General features: G+C 35.3%; 2 protein-coding genes across 2 annotated transcripts; one reads left to right on the plus strand and one right to left on the minus strand.

Annotated features, from left to right (window-relative positions):
* Nucleotides 1-4,702: 4,702 nt before the first annotated feature.
* Nucleotides 4,703-11,430, minus strand: LOC132552218 (glutamic acid-rich protein-like). The gene is made up of 3 exons (XM_060216365.1): nucleotides 10,470-11,430; nucleotides 5,207-7,188; nucleotides 4,703-5,062 (listed from the first exon to the last, which is right to left on the minus strand). Exons 1-3 carry the CDS (start codon nucleotides 11,428-11,430, stop codon nucleotides 4,703-4,705), a joined length of 3,303 nt encoding a protein of 1,100 aa, XP_060072348.1.
* Nucleotides 11,431-19,583: 8,153 nt separating this feature from the next.
* Nucleotides 19,584-20,581, plus strand: LOC132552339 (testis-expressed protein 52-like). The gene is made up of 2 exons (XM_060216499.1): nucleotides 19,584-20,130; nucleotides 20,286-20,581. Exons 1-2 carry the CDS (start codon nucleotides 19,584-19,586, stop codon nucleotides 20,579-20,581), a joined length of 843 nt encoding a protein of 280 aa, XP_060072482.1.
* The last annotated feature ends 225 nt before the right edge of the window (nucleotides 20,582-20,806 follow it).

The raw sequence follows: 20,806 nt of genomic DNA on the forward strand, positions 1-20,806 counted from the left end.
GGTAACAAAGATCTGTGTAATGTGGACACTTGTATAAACCAGACCTTCATATAAAGGTGTTATAGTACACTTGCATAATTTTGAATGAGTGAATCGGGATACCTTTATAAACTCTAAATGAAAGCTTTGGTCGAAGAGGTCTTTATACACAGGTCAGTGTTGTTGGATAGTCATATGTCTATAACTATGCGACTAGTTAGGTTATCCGTCTCCTTGACTCTTCCCGTTGCGGGGTATTGTCTCACCGACAAATGTCAGTGTTGTAGTGATGTGCTGTGAGAGAGAGATAAGTATGCTCACCAAGACTATACGACCTTAGAAAAGGTTAACATCTATCATAGGTTAAATACTGAAAGTTTTGTACAGTATAATTAATCATAAATACATTGTATAAATGGTAAAGTACAAAAATATGGGTATACTCGTTATCTTACGGATAAACAATTCACCGAGGAATCACTGCAGTACAGTACACTAGATATTACATTATAAACATATACAATCATTGTAAATATATAACTATCTCGTATAAAAAACTCTTTGTCTTATGTCGACACCAAATAAACAAAAAATTAGCATCAAATTTTAAAATTTGTCGTTTTCCTTTACAATTTATTTACATAAAACATCTGTATTAGTTTAAATACACTAATAACTGATACTTATATGTTAGACAGAAACACAATATTGATCTGTATATATAAAAACACATTTGACAATATGATACTCTTGGCTGCCATATTAGCTAACACTCCACAGAGACAGGTATGCTGAAGTATATTTTTTAACCTGTTTTTCCGACAATAAACCATACTGTTTAGTACAGTCTACAACCAGTGTTTAACCACTGTACTGCCAAAATTGTCTCCTCTGATTCAGATGTACTGGTTCAGTCCCGTGGGCTTATTAGTGGATATCTTATGGTCTAAAAGTGGGGTCTGTTTCTGTGTTTAACAAATACTATGATTGATGTGTTACCCTGACAACCTGACTACTCAGCTTCAGGTGATCAGCTATACATGGATATAATTACATATAAGGACAACGTCCACACACAATAGGACGGAATGTTGACTGGTCAATCTCACATACCTTCTCACTTAACTCATAAACACACATCACTTTAAGAGAATTCCTTCATCCATTTCATAATTGTTTTATTCTCCATGAGAATTCATTCACACATTTCATCATTTTTTTATTACCTTACAAACATCAATCACACGCTTTAACAGGTTTTTAATTGTCCTATAGAGCGTTTTCATACATGTGAAACTATTATTAAATTATATACAAAGCTTGTTCTTAAAGTTATTTCATCATTCAACTTTGAATATTCCATCTTTTACCCATCTTTTACTGAAGGATGCTAACTCTACTTAAGAAACGCCATCTTCTCTAAGTTTATCCCCTAGTATCATCCTGATTAAATATTATTGGATTGCAATCCTTGTCTGGTAACAGGCCCCCTATGTTCTGTAAACTCTGGGGCAGTAATTACTAGGTATGGTTATGTAGATGGCACTGCTGGTAGATAGAGCTACAAATGCTTGGAATGACGCCATAATCAATAGAGATACAATCAATACCATTTAATGAGTCGGCTTAAATCTGATTTCCTTCTATCAAGATCCTATGATTATACATCCTCAGGTCACATGTCTACCGATAATCAGAATACTGCTGTATATAAAATTTTAGAATGTTATGTAACAGTGGGCTATTGGATTTTATAGAAATTTGGAAGAATCTAGGAAGCTCAGTTTGTGATCTTTCTGCCATCAACAGATATTTCAGATCTAATATTTTCCCTATAACAGTCAGAAAACCAAACAAACCTATAATGTAGAATTAAGTTTCTATCATTTTTGCGTGCATACTTTCCGTTACTTTTGTTTTTCACTTAATTTTTTTTTGTTTATTAATTTTGATGAGTATTTATTTTTAAATAAAAAACATAACGTAAATTCTCATATGATTTAATTTTCATTGCTACATGATACCAAGTAGAGCTGCACAAAAACTACAAGCTTGACAGTAATCCGCGTACAAAATGGAAGGAGTAATTCAATAGAGCTAGTTAATTAGTATAAGGATAGATAACTGTAAATATCTAGGGTGCCGTAATTCTATAAAAGACCACAACCACTTGGATAAGCAAAAAACAGAAGACAGAGTAATGAAATAATAAAAATGTACATTAATCTTTAAATTTATTCTGAAAAATTTGTTTGGAAAATTTTACTTAATACCTTCAAATATTTCAAATAACTTAAAAATTATTTGTTTAGTTAATTTTACAACTGAAATATAAGCACTGTCTACATTAAGTACTACTGGTGATTTAAATATGCACACAAAACTAGTTACATATAACTACTATTTAAGGCACTATCATAAATGGTTCTTCCAGCTACCTATACACTTTCCCTCTAAAAGTTTTACATACTATGACATGTCCAATTAGCCTTCAACACTCTATCCTGAGACTAGGTCTAAAGGTCATGATCATTTTTCATTTCCTGATTCTTAAAATCATTTCTTTTGGGGTGGGATAATGTATTTTATAGATCATACTAAATTACTTTTTTTCATACAATGAATTGGAATACAATTTAAAGCCACATATACGATGTGAAATTTCTTTAAAACTTTTCAACGAGTCCAATAATACTGCCATCTGTACTACATTTAACAGTCAACTGTCTGTAGATACAAACTCTGCAACAAAGTTTTGTGAGCAATTGCTAACAGTAAGGATTGTGAGTACCAGTAATCTGATTATTAAAGTATATAAAGAATATTAAATGTAACCAGATTTGTATCTCAATCACAACAGAAAAGTGACAATGGATTCTGGAGAACAAAAGATGTATTGAAATAAGAGCAGAATTATTCAGTTATAAAAGTAAGCGTTTAAACAGCATCTAAACAATGAATATATGCAGCATCAAAAGTTTATTCAGACTTAAGATGTTTTGTTTATGTATAAAAATGTGGATATATCAATCACCTATATTAGAGTATATACATTTATCTCAATATCAAATGAGACAGTTGCAGCTTCTTTTTATTCAATGCGCTATCACAAAATCTTTCTTTCACCATAAAAAAACACCTAGCTACAGAGCACAAATTCTTTTTATCACAATATGCACAACTAAGGTCATATATAAAAAAAACTAGCTACTTATATTTACTAAAAATGATTTTGAGCTGAAATGTTATTATTTCTTTATTCATTAAATACTAATTCAAACCTATATGTCTATCAGGTCACTTTTTACTAAGGTTAGTCAGTTCAAACATCTCATCATTTTTATGAATCATACTAGAGGTCCATATTTAATACATGCAGAGATTTAATTAATAATATTTACATTTTGAAGTCATAATTATAAGTGAAGTACTATCAAGTAGTTTAGTGTTGATTGAAGTTTCTTCATTGCTAATTCTGGAATGGCTTCAATATCATTTAACATTTTAAATTGTCTCATGTTTCACAAAGTAGAAACTAGATTAAAGGCGAGCATTAATTTAAGATTGATTCAAAGGAATTCATTGTCATATGAATGCAAATTCTTCTAACAGTGTTTACAAAAAGACTTGAAAAGGAAATGTGTTTATATATAAGTTTGATAACACAGAGAGGAATGTTTGGGTAATATATTTCACATTTAACTCTATTGCATATTACTTGTACGTTTTACGGTCAATGGTTTTCTGTAATGTTCTAAACATGTTAGACTTATTAAAATTAAAATATCATATAACAAGTTAAAATCTGGGATTAACAAAGAAATTTTACAATGAGTTCAACAATGAAATACTAATGGATGGAAATATGGCAGTTTATATATATATAGCTTTTTCTAAAGAAATGATAATATCAGTAAAACAATCAGGTATCAATGAGCTTGTCTAGAAAAAATGGTGGTAATGTTTGCATATGCTGATACACTAAGCTGGAGCTAAAGTTTGAACAATGGGTAAGCAAAAAAAAATCAATCAAATAAACAATACTGAATCAATTTAAAGTATACCTGATTGGTAACTACTGTTTCTATCATGATCAGCATAGAAATGAATAATGCAGTTCCGCAGCAAAGGTGGAGAAGTGGTCCTCTTACCAACCCTACAGTCAGATATTTCCAATCATTCACCAGACTATAAAATCAATGCTGACTACCAGTATATCACAGAAAAACATGATCACCGAGACTCTTGGAAGAATCATTAATCACAAGATTACATGATCACTGAAACCCTTGCAAGAATTGTGTATCAAAGGGTCCTATGATCACTAAGACCCTTGTAAGAATCATTAATCACAAGATTACATGATCACTGAGACTCTTGTAAGAATTGTGTATCAAAGGGTACTATGATCACCGAGACTCTTGTAAGAATCATTAATCATAAGATTACATGATCACCGAGACTCTTGTAAGAATCATTAATCATAAGATTACATGATCACCGAGACTCTTGTAAGAATCATTAATCACAAGATTACATGATCACCGAGACTCTTGTAAGAATTGTGTATTAAAGGGTACTATGATCACTGAGACTCTTGTAAGAATTTTTATCACGGGCTTTTTGATCATTGAGACTCATGTGTTTCTTCTTCTGTTTTAAAAGTAACTTTCTTTCCTTCCAGGGAAACCTTGTCTTTATTGATATTTCATGAAAAGATATTTCAAAAGTCATCTTCCATACTTTCAGTGAGTGATGTGCGTGACATCTGACTTGGTACCTCCTCTGGTACCTGTTCCTCCTCATCCTGCTCCTCCTTAGTTTCCTCTTCCACATTGAGATCATCTTTAGCCATGCGAGCATATTCCTCTAAATCAGGTGTGGCAGTATCTGTGCTCCAATCAACCTCCTCTCCCTCTGCCTCATCATTACCAATGACCTCGGTCTCCTCTCGGAATGACACATGCTTCAGACTACGAGATGTATTGGCTGATTCAGGGCGTAGGTCATCAGTGCTGATATGAAGTCCATTTTCAATGTTTTCAGTTTCAGCACTATCACCCTGATCAACATTATCCATTACCTGTTGGTCAGTCAGTCCATTCTCTGTGTGATTACCACCTGTTAAGTCACCAGAATCTGTTTCCAGGTCATCAGTGCTGACACATAGTTCATTTTCAATGTTTTTAGGTTTAGCACTACCACCTTGATTAACATTATCCTTGACCTGTTGGTCAGTCAGTCCATTCACTGTCTGATTACCATTTGTTAAGTCACCAGAATCTGTTTCTAGGTCATTAACAGTTGGTTTCACATCAGAAGATGCTTCCTCTTTATTTGCCAAATTTTCTGCAACATCTTTTACATCCTCCTCAATTGAAGCATTACCCACTTTTGTGTCCTCCTCCACAGGAGACTCAACTTTCTGTTCACTATCCTTTGAATCATTTTCTGCTTGCATATCATCCAAAATGTCCTCCCGAGACGTAAGGAAAAAATCCCCTCCACTTTGTTCATTCTCCTCAACTGTTTTAGTACTGGTAGCATCTCTATTGTTGTTTGTATTATCATCCTTATCTACATTTGAGTTGTCAGTCTTAGCAGTATCATCTACCATACCTGAGTTGTCTACCTTTGAACTATCAGTGTGTGCTTGTGGGTTTGGCAGGTGCTGTGGTGTTTCTGTAGCAGCACACCCCTGTGGCTCTGGTCTCTCCTCACCCTCCAACTTCTCCCAAACCTTCTCTGCAAACAGCTTTCTCTGAGTTGAGGCTACATGCCTCGGCACTCCATCTTTCTCCTGGAATGGCAGACTGAAACCTGTGGATACTTCATCACTCCGTGTGTCCTTTGGTGGTGCCACTGCTTTTCTGGGCGAGTTGGAGGATTGCTTGGGTGTAGGAACCCTTCCCCTGGCAGGAGCTGTACTAGGACGACTGTCCATGTTTACACTCTGTCCAGACAGTTTCAAATTTTTAGAAGATTTTTTGGGATCTGTCTGACTAACCCTATCAGAGTCAAGGCGGTAGGATGGACGGGGACTTTTATCTTCATCAGCACTAGCTTCCTTATCTTGGAAATCTGCACCACCAAAGGACTTGTTAGCTTTGTTATCAAAACTCTTTATTCCAGTATCGATAGACTTTTTTCCTTCTAACACTCTGTGTATCCTCTTTTTTGCTATTTCTGGTACAATTTTTGCCAACTCTGGATCTGACTTAGCAAGTTCTTCTCTTTGAAGTTGAATTTCTTTCTTCTGCTTAACTTCATGTTTACGTTTCTGCTGCAGCCAGTCTTCATAGGACATTCTCTGCTTATTTTCATGAGAACTGTCTCTTCCACTGGCTCGCCTTGGTGAAGCAGACGCATTGCGCTGTGGTGGAATAACTGATGCACTTTTTGGACGCTCTTTCATAGTGAGTTTGATGCGTCCTGCTACTGGTCGTTTGTAAATGAACTTAGAGGCTGGTGGGTGAGGTTCCATTCCTGAAGCGTTTGCCTGCCTTTGCTCTTCCTCTTTCATTCGAGCCATCTGGGGTGTGACTACCATGCTTTCCTGCTCAGCTCCTTCTTTTCCAGAGTTCCCTCCCTTCTTTGAAGGTGGAGCAGATTGTGGACGTAAAGGTTTCCCAGGGACTGTCAGCCCATTGACATTTTCTTGATTAATTCTTTCCTTTGTAATCCTATTTTCTCGGATTTTTTCCTCTCGTAATCTTGATTTATTCTCCTTTTGTTTTCTTTTCATCCATTTGTCAACATGCTTTTGAGACTCCAATTTCTTCTCAAACTTTTCATTTGCCTCCAAGATGAGCTTCTGTCTTTCTTCTTTTTTCTTCTGTCTCTCTTCTTTCTTCTTTTTTCTGTGATAAATATCTTTCTGTTTGAGCCAAGTTAGTAATTTCGGATTATTACTGTATTTGATGTGATGATCAGTGGGCTCGGCTGGTTCCTTGCCACGCGGAGATCCTGTTGCCTTGCTACTACTCGGGGTCCTGCTGCTTGGAGGGCTGTCATGGTAACCATTGCGTTGTAATGTAGAATCTACAGTTGATCCTGAATCCTTCCTTTTCTTACTTTTCTTTTTCTTACTGGAACTCTCACCATTGATGTCTGTTCGAACTTTCTGTTGTTGTTTGGCAGTTGAAGCAGTCGTAACATTTCTTATGGTATAGTATGTTCCATCCTCCATGGTCAAGTCTCGAAGTTCAGCTGCAATACAAAAATTGTCAACGTTAGCTCTCATTTATAACTAAAGCTGGAGTTTCTCAATTATTCTGTTTGAGGTTCTTTAATGAAAAACTTATCAGAAGACTGATTTGTAAAACCAACACAAACTACCCAATGTTTGTAAAACATATCCAAGTTTTTGTTTAGATGGAGATAGATACTAAGTTTAAGTAAGATTTTAGTCCCAAAAAAGTAAAACATCAGATTCCTGTAACATATTTTGCTTTCTTTTTTCATCATTCAAATTTATAATAAAATGAAGGTCAATTTCTAGTTCTTTAACTGACATAATGGCAAACATACAGTTCTGTTGATACCAAAATGCCTTTATTTACATTTCAACAATGAAAAATTTCTCAGTTAAGACAACTATTTCTGATCCTCTGTATAAGACCCTAACCTACTGTCTATGCTTTAACCCACTGCCTAAGCATCTGACCATTTGTTTTGTACTCTGACCAACTGCCTAAACCTCTAACTCACTGTCTAAGCCTCTAGCCCACTGTCTAAGCCTCTAACCCACTGTCTAAGCCTCTAACTCACTGTCTAAGCCTCTGACCCACTGTCTAAGCCTCAGACCAATTGTCTAATCCTCTGACCCACTGCCAAAGCCTCTGACCCACTGCCGCAGCCTCTAACCCACTGTCTAAACTTCTGACCCAATGTCTACGCCTCTAACTCACTGTCTAAGCCTCAGACCAATTGTCTAAGCCTCTGACACACTGCCTAAGCCTCTAACTCACTGTCTAAGCCTCTAACCCACTGCCAAAGCCTCTGACCCACTGTCTAAGCCTCTAACCCACTGCCAAAGCCTCTGACCCACTGTCTAAACCTCTAACTCACTGTCTAAGCCTCAGACCAATTGTCTAATCCTCTGACCCACTGCCTAAACCTCTAACTCACTGTCTAAGCCTCTAGCCCACTGCCAAAGCCTCTGACCCACTGTCTAAGCCTCTAACTCACTGTCTAACCCTCTAACCCACTGCCTAAGCCTCTGACCCAATGTCTAAACCTCTAAATCACTGTCTAAGCCTCAGACCAATTGTCTAATCCTCTGACCCACTGCCAAATTCTCTGACCCACTGCCGCAGCCTCTAACACACTGTCTAAACTTCTGACCCAATGTCTACGCCTCTGACCCACTGTCTAAGCCTCTGACCCACTGTCAAAGCCTCTGACCCATTGTCTACGCCTCTGACCCACTGTCTAAGCCTCTGACCCACTGTCTAAGCCTCTGACCCACTGTCTAAGCCTCTAACCCACTGTCTAAGCCTCTGACCCACTGCCTGAGCCTCTGACCCACTGTCTAAGCCTCTGACCCACTGTCTAAGCCTCTGACCCACTGTCTAAGCCTGGGTCCTTGGGCCACTGCCTGATCATCTGTAATACTGTCTGAACCTATGAACCACTGCTGGAATCACTGTTTGAAATTCAAAACCATTGCCTGATTTATTGAAGCACTGCCGTATTCTCTGAAGCACTGACTGATTTTCTGAACCTCTGAACTGAGCTTCTGAACTGCTGCTTTAGTCTCTGAACCATTGTCCAGGTCCCTGAACCATTACTCAAGTCTCTGAACCCCTGTCTGAACTTCTGAACCATAGCCTCAGTTTCTGAACTGCTGTCTAATTCATCAAAACTATTGTCTGAGTTTTCAAAACCATTGCCTTAGTCTGTAAGCCACTGCCTGAGTCTCTGAACCACTGGCCGAGTCTCTGAACCAGTGGCCAGGTCCCTGAACCACTGCCTTAGTCTCATACAAGATACTACAATACAACTTAAGATTTGGTGATCAAAATGTAATGATAAGAGTAGAATGTGTGGACAGGATTTAATCAGTATTTCATCTAAATTCTTACTATTAGACAATGGAAGCAAATCTATTTACACAGCTACTTCCTTCTGTGTTTTAAATACATCCAGAAGCTATAGATTTATCTTTATTGATGTATGGTCTAATTAATTACACCTACAACCAATATATTTACCACAACTAGCCGATGTTTGCCACTACCAGTAGTGGAGTAAATACTCTTTTAAAGCAATCTAGGACCTTTAAATATCAAAACGTGAATTGCTTTTCTGTTGAATAAGTCAGGAAATTGGAAAATGTATTGATTGTTTCATGTGTTTACTTGTCCAGTCAAGCATTACACTTGTGAAATCTGTCAACTTAAAAAGTCTGACAGACCTTCCAATACAAATTCTAGACTGTTTCTACCTTCACAGTTAATGAATGCATCTCTTCAGGTGTGTTTTATAAATTCAACAACAAGTCTTCATCATTGAAAATAGTCCCTGGTGAGAAACAAGTCCCTGTGGTGCTGTTGCTGAATGGAGTAACATGCCTGATTGGTCACGTTTGTCGTGTTACCAATAACAACCAGACACGCACTGATCATCACAGAGGATGCCATAACATTATGTATGTGACTTGGAATGTAAGAAACAAATTTTAGTATTTCAGTGTGTGTTACATTTCTGTCATCTGATGAGGAATGAAACTGGTTCACATGGAATAACAAATGGTACCAGAGGCCTGTATAATCCCACTTGGATATTTCAGCAACTTTGGGAAAATGAAACATTGTTAAATATTTATCACTTAGGATTTGCAGAAGAGAGGGTATACACAGATTATTCAATAGCATAAACTCACCATTGCTATATGCCCAGGTAGATAAAAACAATTGATAGGTGTTTCTTTAACTAGGTGTGTGTAGTTAATCTGATACAGTGTGGGAAACCTAATTCAGTTGGATTCATTCCAACATGACAAGGTCCCATACAGTCTCCATCTCCATCTCCCCAAACACACAATCTGCACCCTTCTCATAATTCATACAGTCTCCATTTGTCTCAAAAATAAAATAATTCCATCTCTCTCATCAAACAAGGTGTCCCTATTACTTTCCCGAAACACAATTGGAAACTGTTACCATCTGTCTCCCTAAACACAAAATCTCTGTTCTTCTTCCAAACGATAAGTCTCTCTTCATCTTAAATACATTGTCTTCATCTATGTCCCCAAATGCAAAGTCTCCATCCATCTCCCCACAGTCAGCATCCGTCTTACAAAACACAGTTCAATCCATTTCCCCAAACACAGTTTCTGTCCCTCACCAAAAATTAGTATCCATTAATTCCCCAAACACACTTTCTTCGTCTTTCCAGACAATTCTACTACAAAACATTTACAGGTCAATATATAGGACATCACCTTCCCCAAACATATTTTTTCCCTAGATCAAGATGTTACCTACCATGAGTGCTGGCTGACATGGGGCGTCTCCTCTGAGGCATCCCTGGGGGTTTGATATCACACAGCATGCCTGTCCCTGGCAAGAGGATCCCCGATGGCTGCAGTCCATGGCTGACTTTGGTATATGAGTCCCGCAGTGACTGGATCTGATTGAAGTAATCTCTCGTGACCTGTGGACGACGGTCACTGAAGTTTGTCTGCACAAGCTCATGAAGTTCTCTGTACTTCTGATTCAGTCGTTCCTCAATAAACACATCAGGAGTGATATCCATTGATCGGAATTTCCTGAGAGGGGATCTGTTTAACAATTTTGTCTTACGACCTTTCTGGCTCCTTTTCCCCTGCCTATGACCTTGTTCACTCATTGTATCATGAGGCTTTGTACTGTTTTTAAGATTCAAATTGGAATGAACACTATGTACATGTGAGTGTGGAGAAGATGACTTTGATCTTGACCTAGATCTGGAATGGGAGCGTGATCGTGATCTGGAATGAGATCTAGATCCTGAACTGGAATATGACCTTCTTGGAGATCTTGGTGTTCCTCGCTTTGGAGACCTGGAATGTGATCTTGACTTTGATCTTTCTGACCAAAAACTTGATGAGGATGAATTAGAATCTGATCTTGACCTTGACTTTCCATTTTTATTAGCTGATGGTACAGATATTGACCCCTGACCGGTCGGTGGCTTTTTTGCATACAATATGCGTTCATTCTGATCCTTGGTTCTGGAGCGTGACTGACGTTCATTTTCAGCCTCTTTTCCAGCCTTTGACTGGCCTTTCTTAATATAACTCCCGTTCATTTTTTCGTAGAAATGGTTTCCACCATTTTCTTTTATAAGGCTATCTAACAATGTCTCTCTCTCCTCAGCACCCTCTTCACTGCTGTTGTCCTGTACCAACTTCTCCAATAATTTCAATGACTTTTTCTTTGGTGGTTTCCGTGACAACATACTCATTTGTCAACCATATTGCTGTGGCTCACACCTGAAGGTAAAGATAAAAAATAACCATAAAAAAAAAATAAAAAACAATGACATTCTTTAATGCTTCAAGTAAAAATAAAAAGCAACCTGCTTCAAAATAACAAAAATACATATGACACTTTAAATACAATGTTAACATACTGCTTTCTTTAAAGACATTAATGATTAATGCAGTGTATTGTCAAATTAGAAATTCAGAGTCTTTGGCAATACTCCAGTTTCAATGTTCATTCTCTTCAATACTGATTGATATTCATGGTATTTAAATCATTCAGCAATGTCACAGGCTAGAAAGATCCAATGAGTTATAACAGAAGGGATGCCTAGTATATTGGTGCTTTGTTATATACATGTAGCCAGGGACGTTGATTGTAAGGTTTCATTTTATATAGATCATTAATAATTAAAGGTCTATTGTAGCATAAGTTCAAAAATAAAAAATGATAAACCATATATACCTTGTTAAGAACCATCACCAACTTTACAAAATAAACGTCAATATATGTCCATCGAGATATTTCATCCTAAATACATAATGTTAATAATACAAGGTAATTATCTATTTATGACAAGGTATATAACCAGTCACACCTCCTTTCTTTAACTACAGAAAAAATGTATGCAACTGTTGTTGATGGTTCTTAACACTTAGGCAATACTTTCAATGACAGAGGTATTACAGTACTATTTTTAAAACTCCAAACCCCAAAAATAATAAATAAATTCCTATTTACCAATTCTGTACTTGTGTTGTTTCCCTATTTACCAATTCTGTACTTGTGTTGTTTCCTTATTTACCAATACTGTACTTGTGTTGTTTCCCTATTTACCAATACTGTACTTGTGTTGTTTCCCTATTTACCAATTCTGTACTTGTGTTGTTTCCCTATTTACCAATTCTGTACTTGTTTCCCTATTTACCAATACTGTACTTGTGTTGTTTCCCTATTTACCAATTCTGTACTTGTGTTGTTTCCCTATTTACCAATACTGTACTTGTGTTGTTTCCTTATTTACCAATACTGTACTTGTTCTGTTTCCCTTTTTACCAATTCTGTACTTGTGTTGTTTCCCTATTTCCCAATTCTGTACTTGTTTCCCTATTTACCAATACTGTACTTGTGTTGTTTCCCTATTTACCAATTCTGTACTTGTGTTGTTTCCCTATTTACCAATACAGTATTTGTGTTGTTTCCCTATTTACCAATACAGTATTTGTGTTGTTTCCCTATTTACCAATTCTGTACTTGTGTTGTTTCCCTATTTACCAATACTGTACTTATGTTGTTTCCCTATTTACCAATACTGTACTTGTTTCCCTATTTACCAATTCTGTACTTGTTTCCCTATTTACCAATTCTGTACTTGTGTTGTTTCCCTATTTACCAATTCTGTACTTGTGTTGTTTCCCTATTTACTAATACTGTACTTGTGTTGTTTCCTTATTTACCAATACTGTACTTGTTCTGTTTCCCTTTTTACCAATTCTGTACTTGTGTTGTTTCCCTATTTACCAATTCTGTAAGTGTGTTGTTTCCCTATTTACCAATACTGTACTTGTTTTGTTTCCCTATTTACCTATGTACATGTATAGTTCCCTTGATAAAACTTGAACATATCCAGTTCTGATAAGGGCATGACAGCTCTAGCTTATTCTGGAACTTCTGAACATAGAAAGTTAAGTAATACCTACAAATACCACATTTGACCTAGTCGAAGTAAGTATACTTGAAACTTTCCAGCACCGAATATTACGTAGCTACATGTACCTACAAATACACCCTTTATACCAAGTCAAACCATGTTTAATCTGGAGCTTTCGAACACAGAAGATGAAGTTCTTACCAACAAATTCACCCTTTATACCAATAAATCTGTTATTGAGATGAAAATAGATCAAGAACACTTGTTTATACAGAACTTCAGTAAGAAATTTTGACACTGGAAAAATTATTTTTATTTTTATCAGGACAGGAAAATTGACAAATATGTTAAGTCATATCATACACGTCACATGTGTTTACGAAATTCATTTTGACAGCGCCATGTATATAAATAGACTGCTATCGATAAAACACACCAATACCTGATAACAGTAGCTTTAGACGGACATGCAGATAGATTTACCCGAATTCTACAACAAAGGTATCCACTCTTTGTCCTCAATAGAGAGGCCGATACTAAAGAAAATAAATTGATGACCTGTGACAATCACGCTCAATCAGTGAGCTGCCTTTGTTTATGGCCAATTTTAAATTTATACAATAAAACCAGCAAACATGAATTTAGCTTTAGTTTAGCTGTGTTATGGTAAACGTCCACCTAACACAACACCCAAGATTCGTTTTGTGGGAATTTAAACGGAAATTGATCCTACCTGGTACCACTATATACTGTCCTTATATTTACATTAGGCTTTAACAGACATGCTACAACCAGTTTTGAATAAATTTCAAAATACATAAAATTAACTTTAATCTTCCTAATTTAGACATGGAGCGTGGAGTTGAGTCATGGTCAGGCCGAATTCAAAAATGATCTAAAATGGTAAAAAAATGAAAGCAACTGAAAAAAATATGTCATCAATATCACATTTAGTATTTTAAAATCTGTCATGCAAAGAAGCATTTCTTTTGGTGAGTTTGATAAAAAGTTACAAGGAGACAAAATTCTTTCACTTGTGCTTCAAAACCAGAGAAATCATGGCACTCACCATGATATTTCATCTTCATTTGTACTTTAAACAGCAATTTAAACAGTCCATAATCATAAGATAATGGGCTAAAAATAAGTGAGTATAACTCATCACCTTCTTAGCAATAGGATATATTTCAATGAACTTTCTCATATGATTTTTGGTTTGAACCCCTGGGTTTTAAATAGCCTATATTTACCCAAACATGTATTTGTGCTTTATCAAATTAAACTAGTATTACAATATTTTGCAAACAAAGATAGCATTGGTCCAGATTGAGCCTCTGTTGGACTTCCAGAGCATCCAGGATATCATATCACTAATCCAATTAAAGAGGATAATTAACAGAACAGATACTCAACAAAAATATCCAGTCATTCCCTTAGGTCTGAATAGGGTCTGCAGACTTAGGGGTGAGACAACGTCAAACATATCCAAGCATGTGTAAATGTGATGCTTTACAACTGACAATTTTTTTTTAATTATTGAGTGAAATAAGATTATACAGTAGACTTTATATGTGAAACAACTACAACTACATGTAGGGAGAATTTTATTAAATAAAAGACAATGTATGTTATTATGCAAGTGTATAACTACCTTAAACCAAGGGCTTGCTGTCAATGAAATGTACATATTTTTTCAACTACATTACCATTCTGTTTCAATCTAATGGTAGGATCAGAGGGGTGGGGGATGCCATGGGGGATGGAGCCAATATTATGCCCCACATTCTGTCAAAAAAGAGAAATATATATATCTAGATGTATATCTATATATGCGTGTGTGTGTGTGTCTTATTCAAATAATTGCCACTTTTATAAAACGTTCTTTGTTATTTGTATAACAGCCTAATTAAAGATCCACCCTTAAATCAATAAACCATTCTGTCAGATGATTTGAGTGATATGCAAATTTAAATTTAAAATGCAAATAGATTGGATAGCTAAGCAACAATCCAAGACACTTTTCATTGAGGGTATCAAACATCTGAGTGTTTAGGTAAGTCATGCACTATACCTATGTCTATTTATATATTCTATTTAAGTAGATTCTAAAGATGTTTATAAGTTACCATCTACAGAACTGATGTCAAAACAGGTAAGTCTTTAGTCAACCATTAAAGCAGAAAATTCAAACACTTGTCAATGTCTATAACAGAGATTCAGGTAAAAGCCAAAAATTACTTCCCATGTCTGTATACTGTACCTGGACTTATTGATCATCTACCTGTACACCTGAAGGCTCAAGGTTACCATTGGTGCATATGGCATGAGAGAAGTTTCACCTTCCTAATCTGTAATTTCTTACAAAGCTATTACCTTCAACACAAAAGTCATGTCCCTATCAACCTGTATCATATTGACTCTGATCAAAGTGGCCAGCCATGAGAATATTGGTCAAATGTCTAGTCAACTTATAATTTAATACTCTGGAACAATAACATTTAGATATTTATAGTCTATGATGGAAATTTCTTGATCACATATGTGTTAAATTCTGTTAGTGTCATAATTATCAGTACTGAAACACATACACGTAGTAATATTCTTAAAAGGGTGCTTCAGCATCTTTGATTGTATGTAACAAGCTGACAAAGCTTTGTACAGAATTTCAATAATCCTGATAGAAGATTTTGATCCTATTATCCCAACATATAAGCATAAGATAGCTTAAGATCTTAACTAATTACTTTATCATACAGACATGATGTGTGGAAGGTAAAAATAAAAAAAGGACAAACAAGGCCTTCAGTAAAGACTCTTAAGAGTAGTTTTTGACTCCCCAAAATGAGTTTTTGACTTCTTGAGTTGGACATGTCGATTTCACACACATTTGACCCTTCTGATTTGTGATTTGGCTTTTGTGATTATAGTGAAATGTAAGATGGTTCCTTACCATCTTGTACACTAAGTATGTCAACCCTAGTATGCTCCACACTGGTCAGTTGTCTGATGAAGGTGACTGTGTAGACATTTAAAAAGTCACACTCTAATCTTTTACTGGTTGTGTTATAAGAACTTCTATTCCTTGTAGTTCTGTTGTTGTATACCTTGTTCTCATTTGAGAATGTTACTTTACTTACTTGGATTGACCTTTATTATTGCAAGAGGTGTCAATGAAGCTTCTCTTCCAGAACACCTGGTCTTATTCTCCATGTACTTTTTAAAAGACTATGTGTAAATTTTTATCTTGTTCATGTTTTGCCCTAGTTTTATTGAATTTGATTTTGGATTATGATTCAGTACACATGTTGATATTTTCTGGGTTTTTTTTTTTAGAACACTGTACATCAAGAACACCATCAAAATCTAAAAAGTCAGTACAAAATCATTTTTGAAGAGTAAAACACAATATTGGTAAGTCAAAAAAGTCCCTAAGTGTAAGTCAGGACACAGCAAAGGCTGATGTGCTGAACATAACAAACAAGAAATCAACAGATTGCTGGTTCTGCAGTTTTAAGATAATACTGGTAGGTCAAGTTCAGAAGAAAAGCAAAAAAAAAAAAAAAACATAAAGCACAGTAATTCATGGTGAATTAAAGTATTGTCAGCTTAAGTTAGTAGGTTTTATTCTTCTCTGTAAATGTTGTCAGAATATGAAATATGCAAATGACATATATGGTGAGAGGTCTCACTTTTAGTTAGAATACATAGGACAGTTAGTGATAACTGAATTGGGAAGTTAGATACAGTATAAGAAAGACAAGCACCACAAACAACAACATGTTACAATTTCATAGTGTAATGTTGTACAGTGTATAATGATCAAAATATATACATTGTACAATTTTGTATATATTAATTTAAATTAAGCAGATATCTGTTTGTTAAATAGGTGTCAGTACATAGATATTGGTACCAAATTAGTGTAATTTCCAGGAAAGTCATGAAAATCTGTCTACAACAAACACAAGGATTTCTAATGTAAGGAAACGACGTGCATCCTCTGACACATTAAACATATAGATACAATACAGAGTGTGTAAATGATGTATAAAGAAGTATGTACAGTATAACATACAGAGCATTAGTACATTACAATAAAAGTACTATAAAAAGTCTGTAAAGTTATAGAATATAGAGTATAATGGTAACAAAAATATAGACATGTAGTACACTAACAACCTCTATGTTGTCATATAGTATTTCTCAATTAAATCTTATACTAAGTGTACATACAGTATTTCCTAATTACATTTTATAATATGACATAGTTTATAGTAGAACTGAGTGGTATTAATGCAAGTATATTGTATATTGTATTGTATGTGACATGTATAAACTGGGTGTACATGTATTACTGACAGCATGGGTACCTGGTATTATTATAACAGGTGTTACACTGGTTATAGTAAAGAGTTAATGTACTTGTAGTATTACATATAAATGTACTGTAATATAGATTAGTTAATTACTGATTAAAACAGATATAGATATTATAGGTTTTTACATACAGAATTAGTTTTAACGATAAACCTTCCTTTTTTGACAAAACGAAAACAGGTTGTGATTCGTGAAAACAATATGACTTACTATATAAGTGTCTTCATCCCGACGTTATGTCACAGAAAATCATCAGTCTTAAAGTAATGTATATCCACATATAATATAACGAGTCAGCAAGCCGACAACACGGTGTTTACAACCACATTGTGATGGGGTCACCAGGTCAATCTAGGCATTATACTCACTCCAAACGATTGATACAATGTTATAACTTGTCAATTTCAGCTAGAACTGATTTTATGTTATAAATTAAACCTGCATTTTTATCAAATATCTATAGAAATAACGAGGACGATAACTTAAGCAAAATTTGCATCTGTTTCCCAGGCTGAATAAGAGTTTTTATCAAGTTATGGGAGTAAATTTAACAAATAGATCGGCGCCGTTCCTTACGAGAACGCACGAGATTTCTTCGGTCCTATGGCAACATTATACATTCTGCAAATATGGCCGACTAAGTGGTAAATAGTACTGTAGTTTCTAGGTAAGCAGTGTGTGTGGGTGTTTGTCATATTTTTTTTTATATGTTATATGAAAGTCAGTAGATTTTAATCAAAGTCCATTTGCTAAGTGGTATAAAAGAAATAAGCGACAAATGTAGCGCTTAGCAGGTGCTCGTTGTGATTAATTAATCATGCTGTGATTACCACAGGGACGTCCGACTAAACGTACGGAATTTTGACTCTTTTGTAAACGTTTAAGTTTCTGTATTGAATGCATGGATTAAAGAAACGAGACGGACTTACAGTGTAACAAACTGACAAAATCATTTCAGCATAGTTTATATGATAAGATTGATGTGAAATTTCGGACTTGAGTAAGGCATCTATTTTTAAGAGGCGACTAACGTGGCTCACCCCCCCCCCCCCCCAAAAAAAAAAAAACCAAAAAAAACGTACAGGCATATTCATCGATATGATATATAGCTCAATGTCAATCATTGCTGAAACCATTATTGATCTACTATCTTATAGTCAAACATAGCATTCTAATTAGTAACGACCACTTGTTTTCAAAAAAATGAAATAAGTTTTTCATCACATGATTAGCATATTCAGCACAAATAGAAATATTGCAATTAAGGTAATCACACGATATTGGTTTCAGCAGTGAAAAAGAAACACCCTCATCAACTTGAAATTCAACTGTCTTAAAATGGATATGAATTGGAAACTTTTATTTTATTTTCAAATAAATAGTAGTTATTAGACAAAAAGAAGCTTGTATCTTTGGCCATGTTAAACAAAAGTCATCAAAAGGCTCTTATATCAAATTATTGAATTCTTGTTTTCAATATGACATGGCTGCTTGTGTAAATTACTTTCAGCACTTTTTAGATTCAGTAGTTTAAGTATGTATAAACATTTATTTAGAGTTATAGATCAGCATTTGAGGGACAGTTTCAAGTTTGATCTTTTCCAAATGTAATACAGCATACAGCAAACAATTACACTTAATAGATATTAATATACATATACAAATTAGTGTACCCTTGTATCATTTGTAAGCTTGAAGGGTTGACATTTTACTCAGGTGAAAAAATGATGCTATTAAGCAACAACTTTTATGTCCTTGCAATAACGATTGATTCTTAATATTATGACTGAATCAAAAGTTTGAAACAAAAGTAATATATTTTTCATGAAACAGACTGTGGCTTACTATATTGATTTTATTTTCAAAGTTTCAGTTTTTCACAATTTTCGCTCAATCCTCATAAGTAGCAAAAATACAATATCAAATACCAAAAATGACCTTTACAATTTTTTTATACGCAAACACATCATATCTCTAGCCCATATGCACAAAACCACCAGTGGAACCGCTTTACAGAATCTAGAGTATTACAATACATGATACATGACTCCTGGTTTCATATCTTTCTCATTTCTGTTCCAGATTGCTTGGGAAGACCTTGCAGCATGTCCACTGCAACCATGCCAACAGTGGAAGAACGTGAGTTTCTCAAGGTTCCTTCCGGGGTTAAACATAGTGGCTTTACGCCACGTCCGATACAAAAGTTGGCTGAGAGGAAAAAGCCAAGAACAATGTTAAATATAGAATGCAATCACTTCCTTCGAACAAAAACTGATGCATTTACTCATGGACATCCAATGCTTGGTTACAAGTTGTGGCTGGAAGCTGGAAAACATGAGGCACCATATCCTAGTCGACCAGATGACAACTATAACAGTAATGTGTGGCGCAACTTCCGAAGGCAGTATGGATTTAGTGCAACGGCAGATGGACGAAAAATTTCTGATGTTATTGCCTCCATGTACCCTCTTAATATACCTCCTCCATCACAGGTTGGAGATCACACTTTTGATAAATTTATCAGAGAAAGTTCTCTGTTTAACAATGATAAAATGAAAGCATTAGCAATGGAGAGAACAAAGAATGATGTGGTTGAATTTAAACGCCTTCGAGTGAAAAGTGATGCAAGAAATCCTCCACTTGATGAATCTGGTAAGTTTTTAATTTTCTTGTTAATATACTTTTTATACACTGTAGTATTGATCAAGTAAACTAAATGAAAAAAAATGGCGTAAAGTTGAAGACAAAACATGTATACTTTACTAGCTGTTTGGTGTTTTGAGATAAAAATTTTGTTTCATTTTCAGGACAAATTGTACCCCCGGAAAATTTCAGAAAATATGAGCATCGTTTTGTTCCTCCTCCTCTTCCTCCTCCAACACCCCCTCCAGCCAATCAGAAGACAGACTCTCTCGGACAACGATATGTGCCTAAGTCTGAACCACACTTATGGAAGCTTTCTTACAAACTGTCTAATCCACAGTATGAACATGTTCGACAGGAAATTCGTAAGCGTCAACAGATGATGAAAGAGGAAACGCCACAATCTCCTCAACCTCATATCCCCAAGAACTTTCCTTCTCCAGTCAACCGTAAAATGTAATCAAAATGTCAACAGTTGCTGTCAATTGTTCACTAAGTCAGAATTTTAGGTGAACTCTAGAACTTAAAATAATGTTAAATTAATTCATATCTCTAAATGTTATGCATATCAGAAATGATAATTGCCAAATCCTTTTTAGACAGAGAAGAAATTGTTGAGATCCTGTTTATGTAATGTAAGACAATTTTAGTCAACATTTCTTGTTTTTGCCAAAAATTACTGTGG

The sequence above is a fragment of the Ylistrum balloti genome, unplaced genomic scaffold (genome assembly GCF_031769215.1).
Source record: "Ylistrum balloti isolate Yb309-2 unplaced genomic scaffold, AGI_CSIRO_Ybal_v1 Utg370242, whole genome shotgun sequence".
In the NCBI taxonomy this organism is placed as follows: domain Eukaryota; kingdom Metazoa; phylum Mollusca; class Bivalvia; order Pectinida; family Pectinidae; genus Ylistrum; species Ylistrum balloti.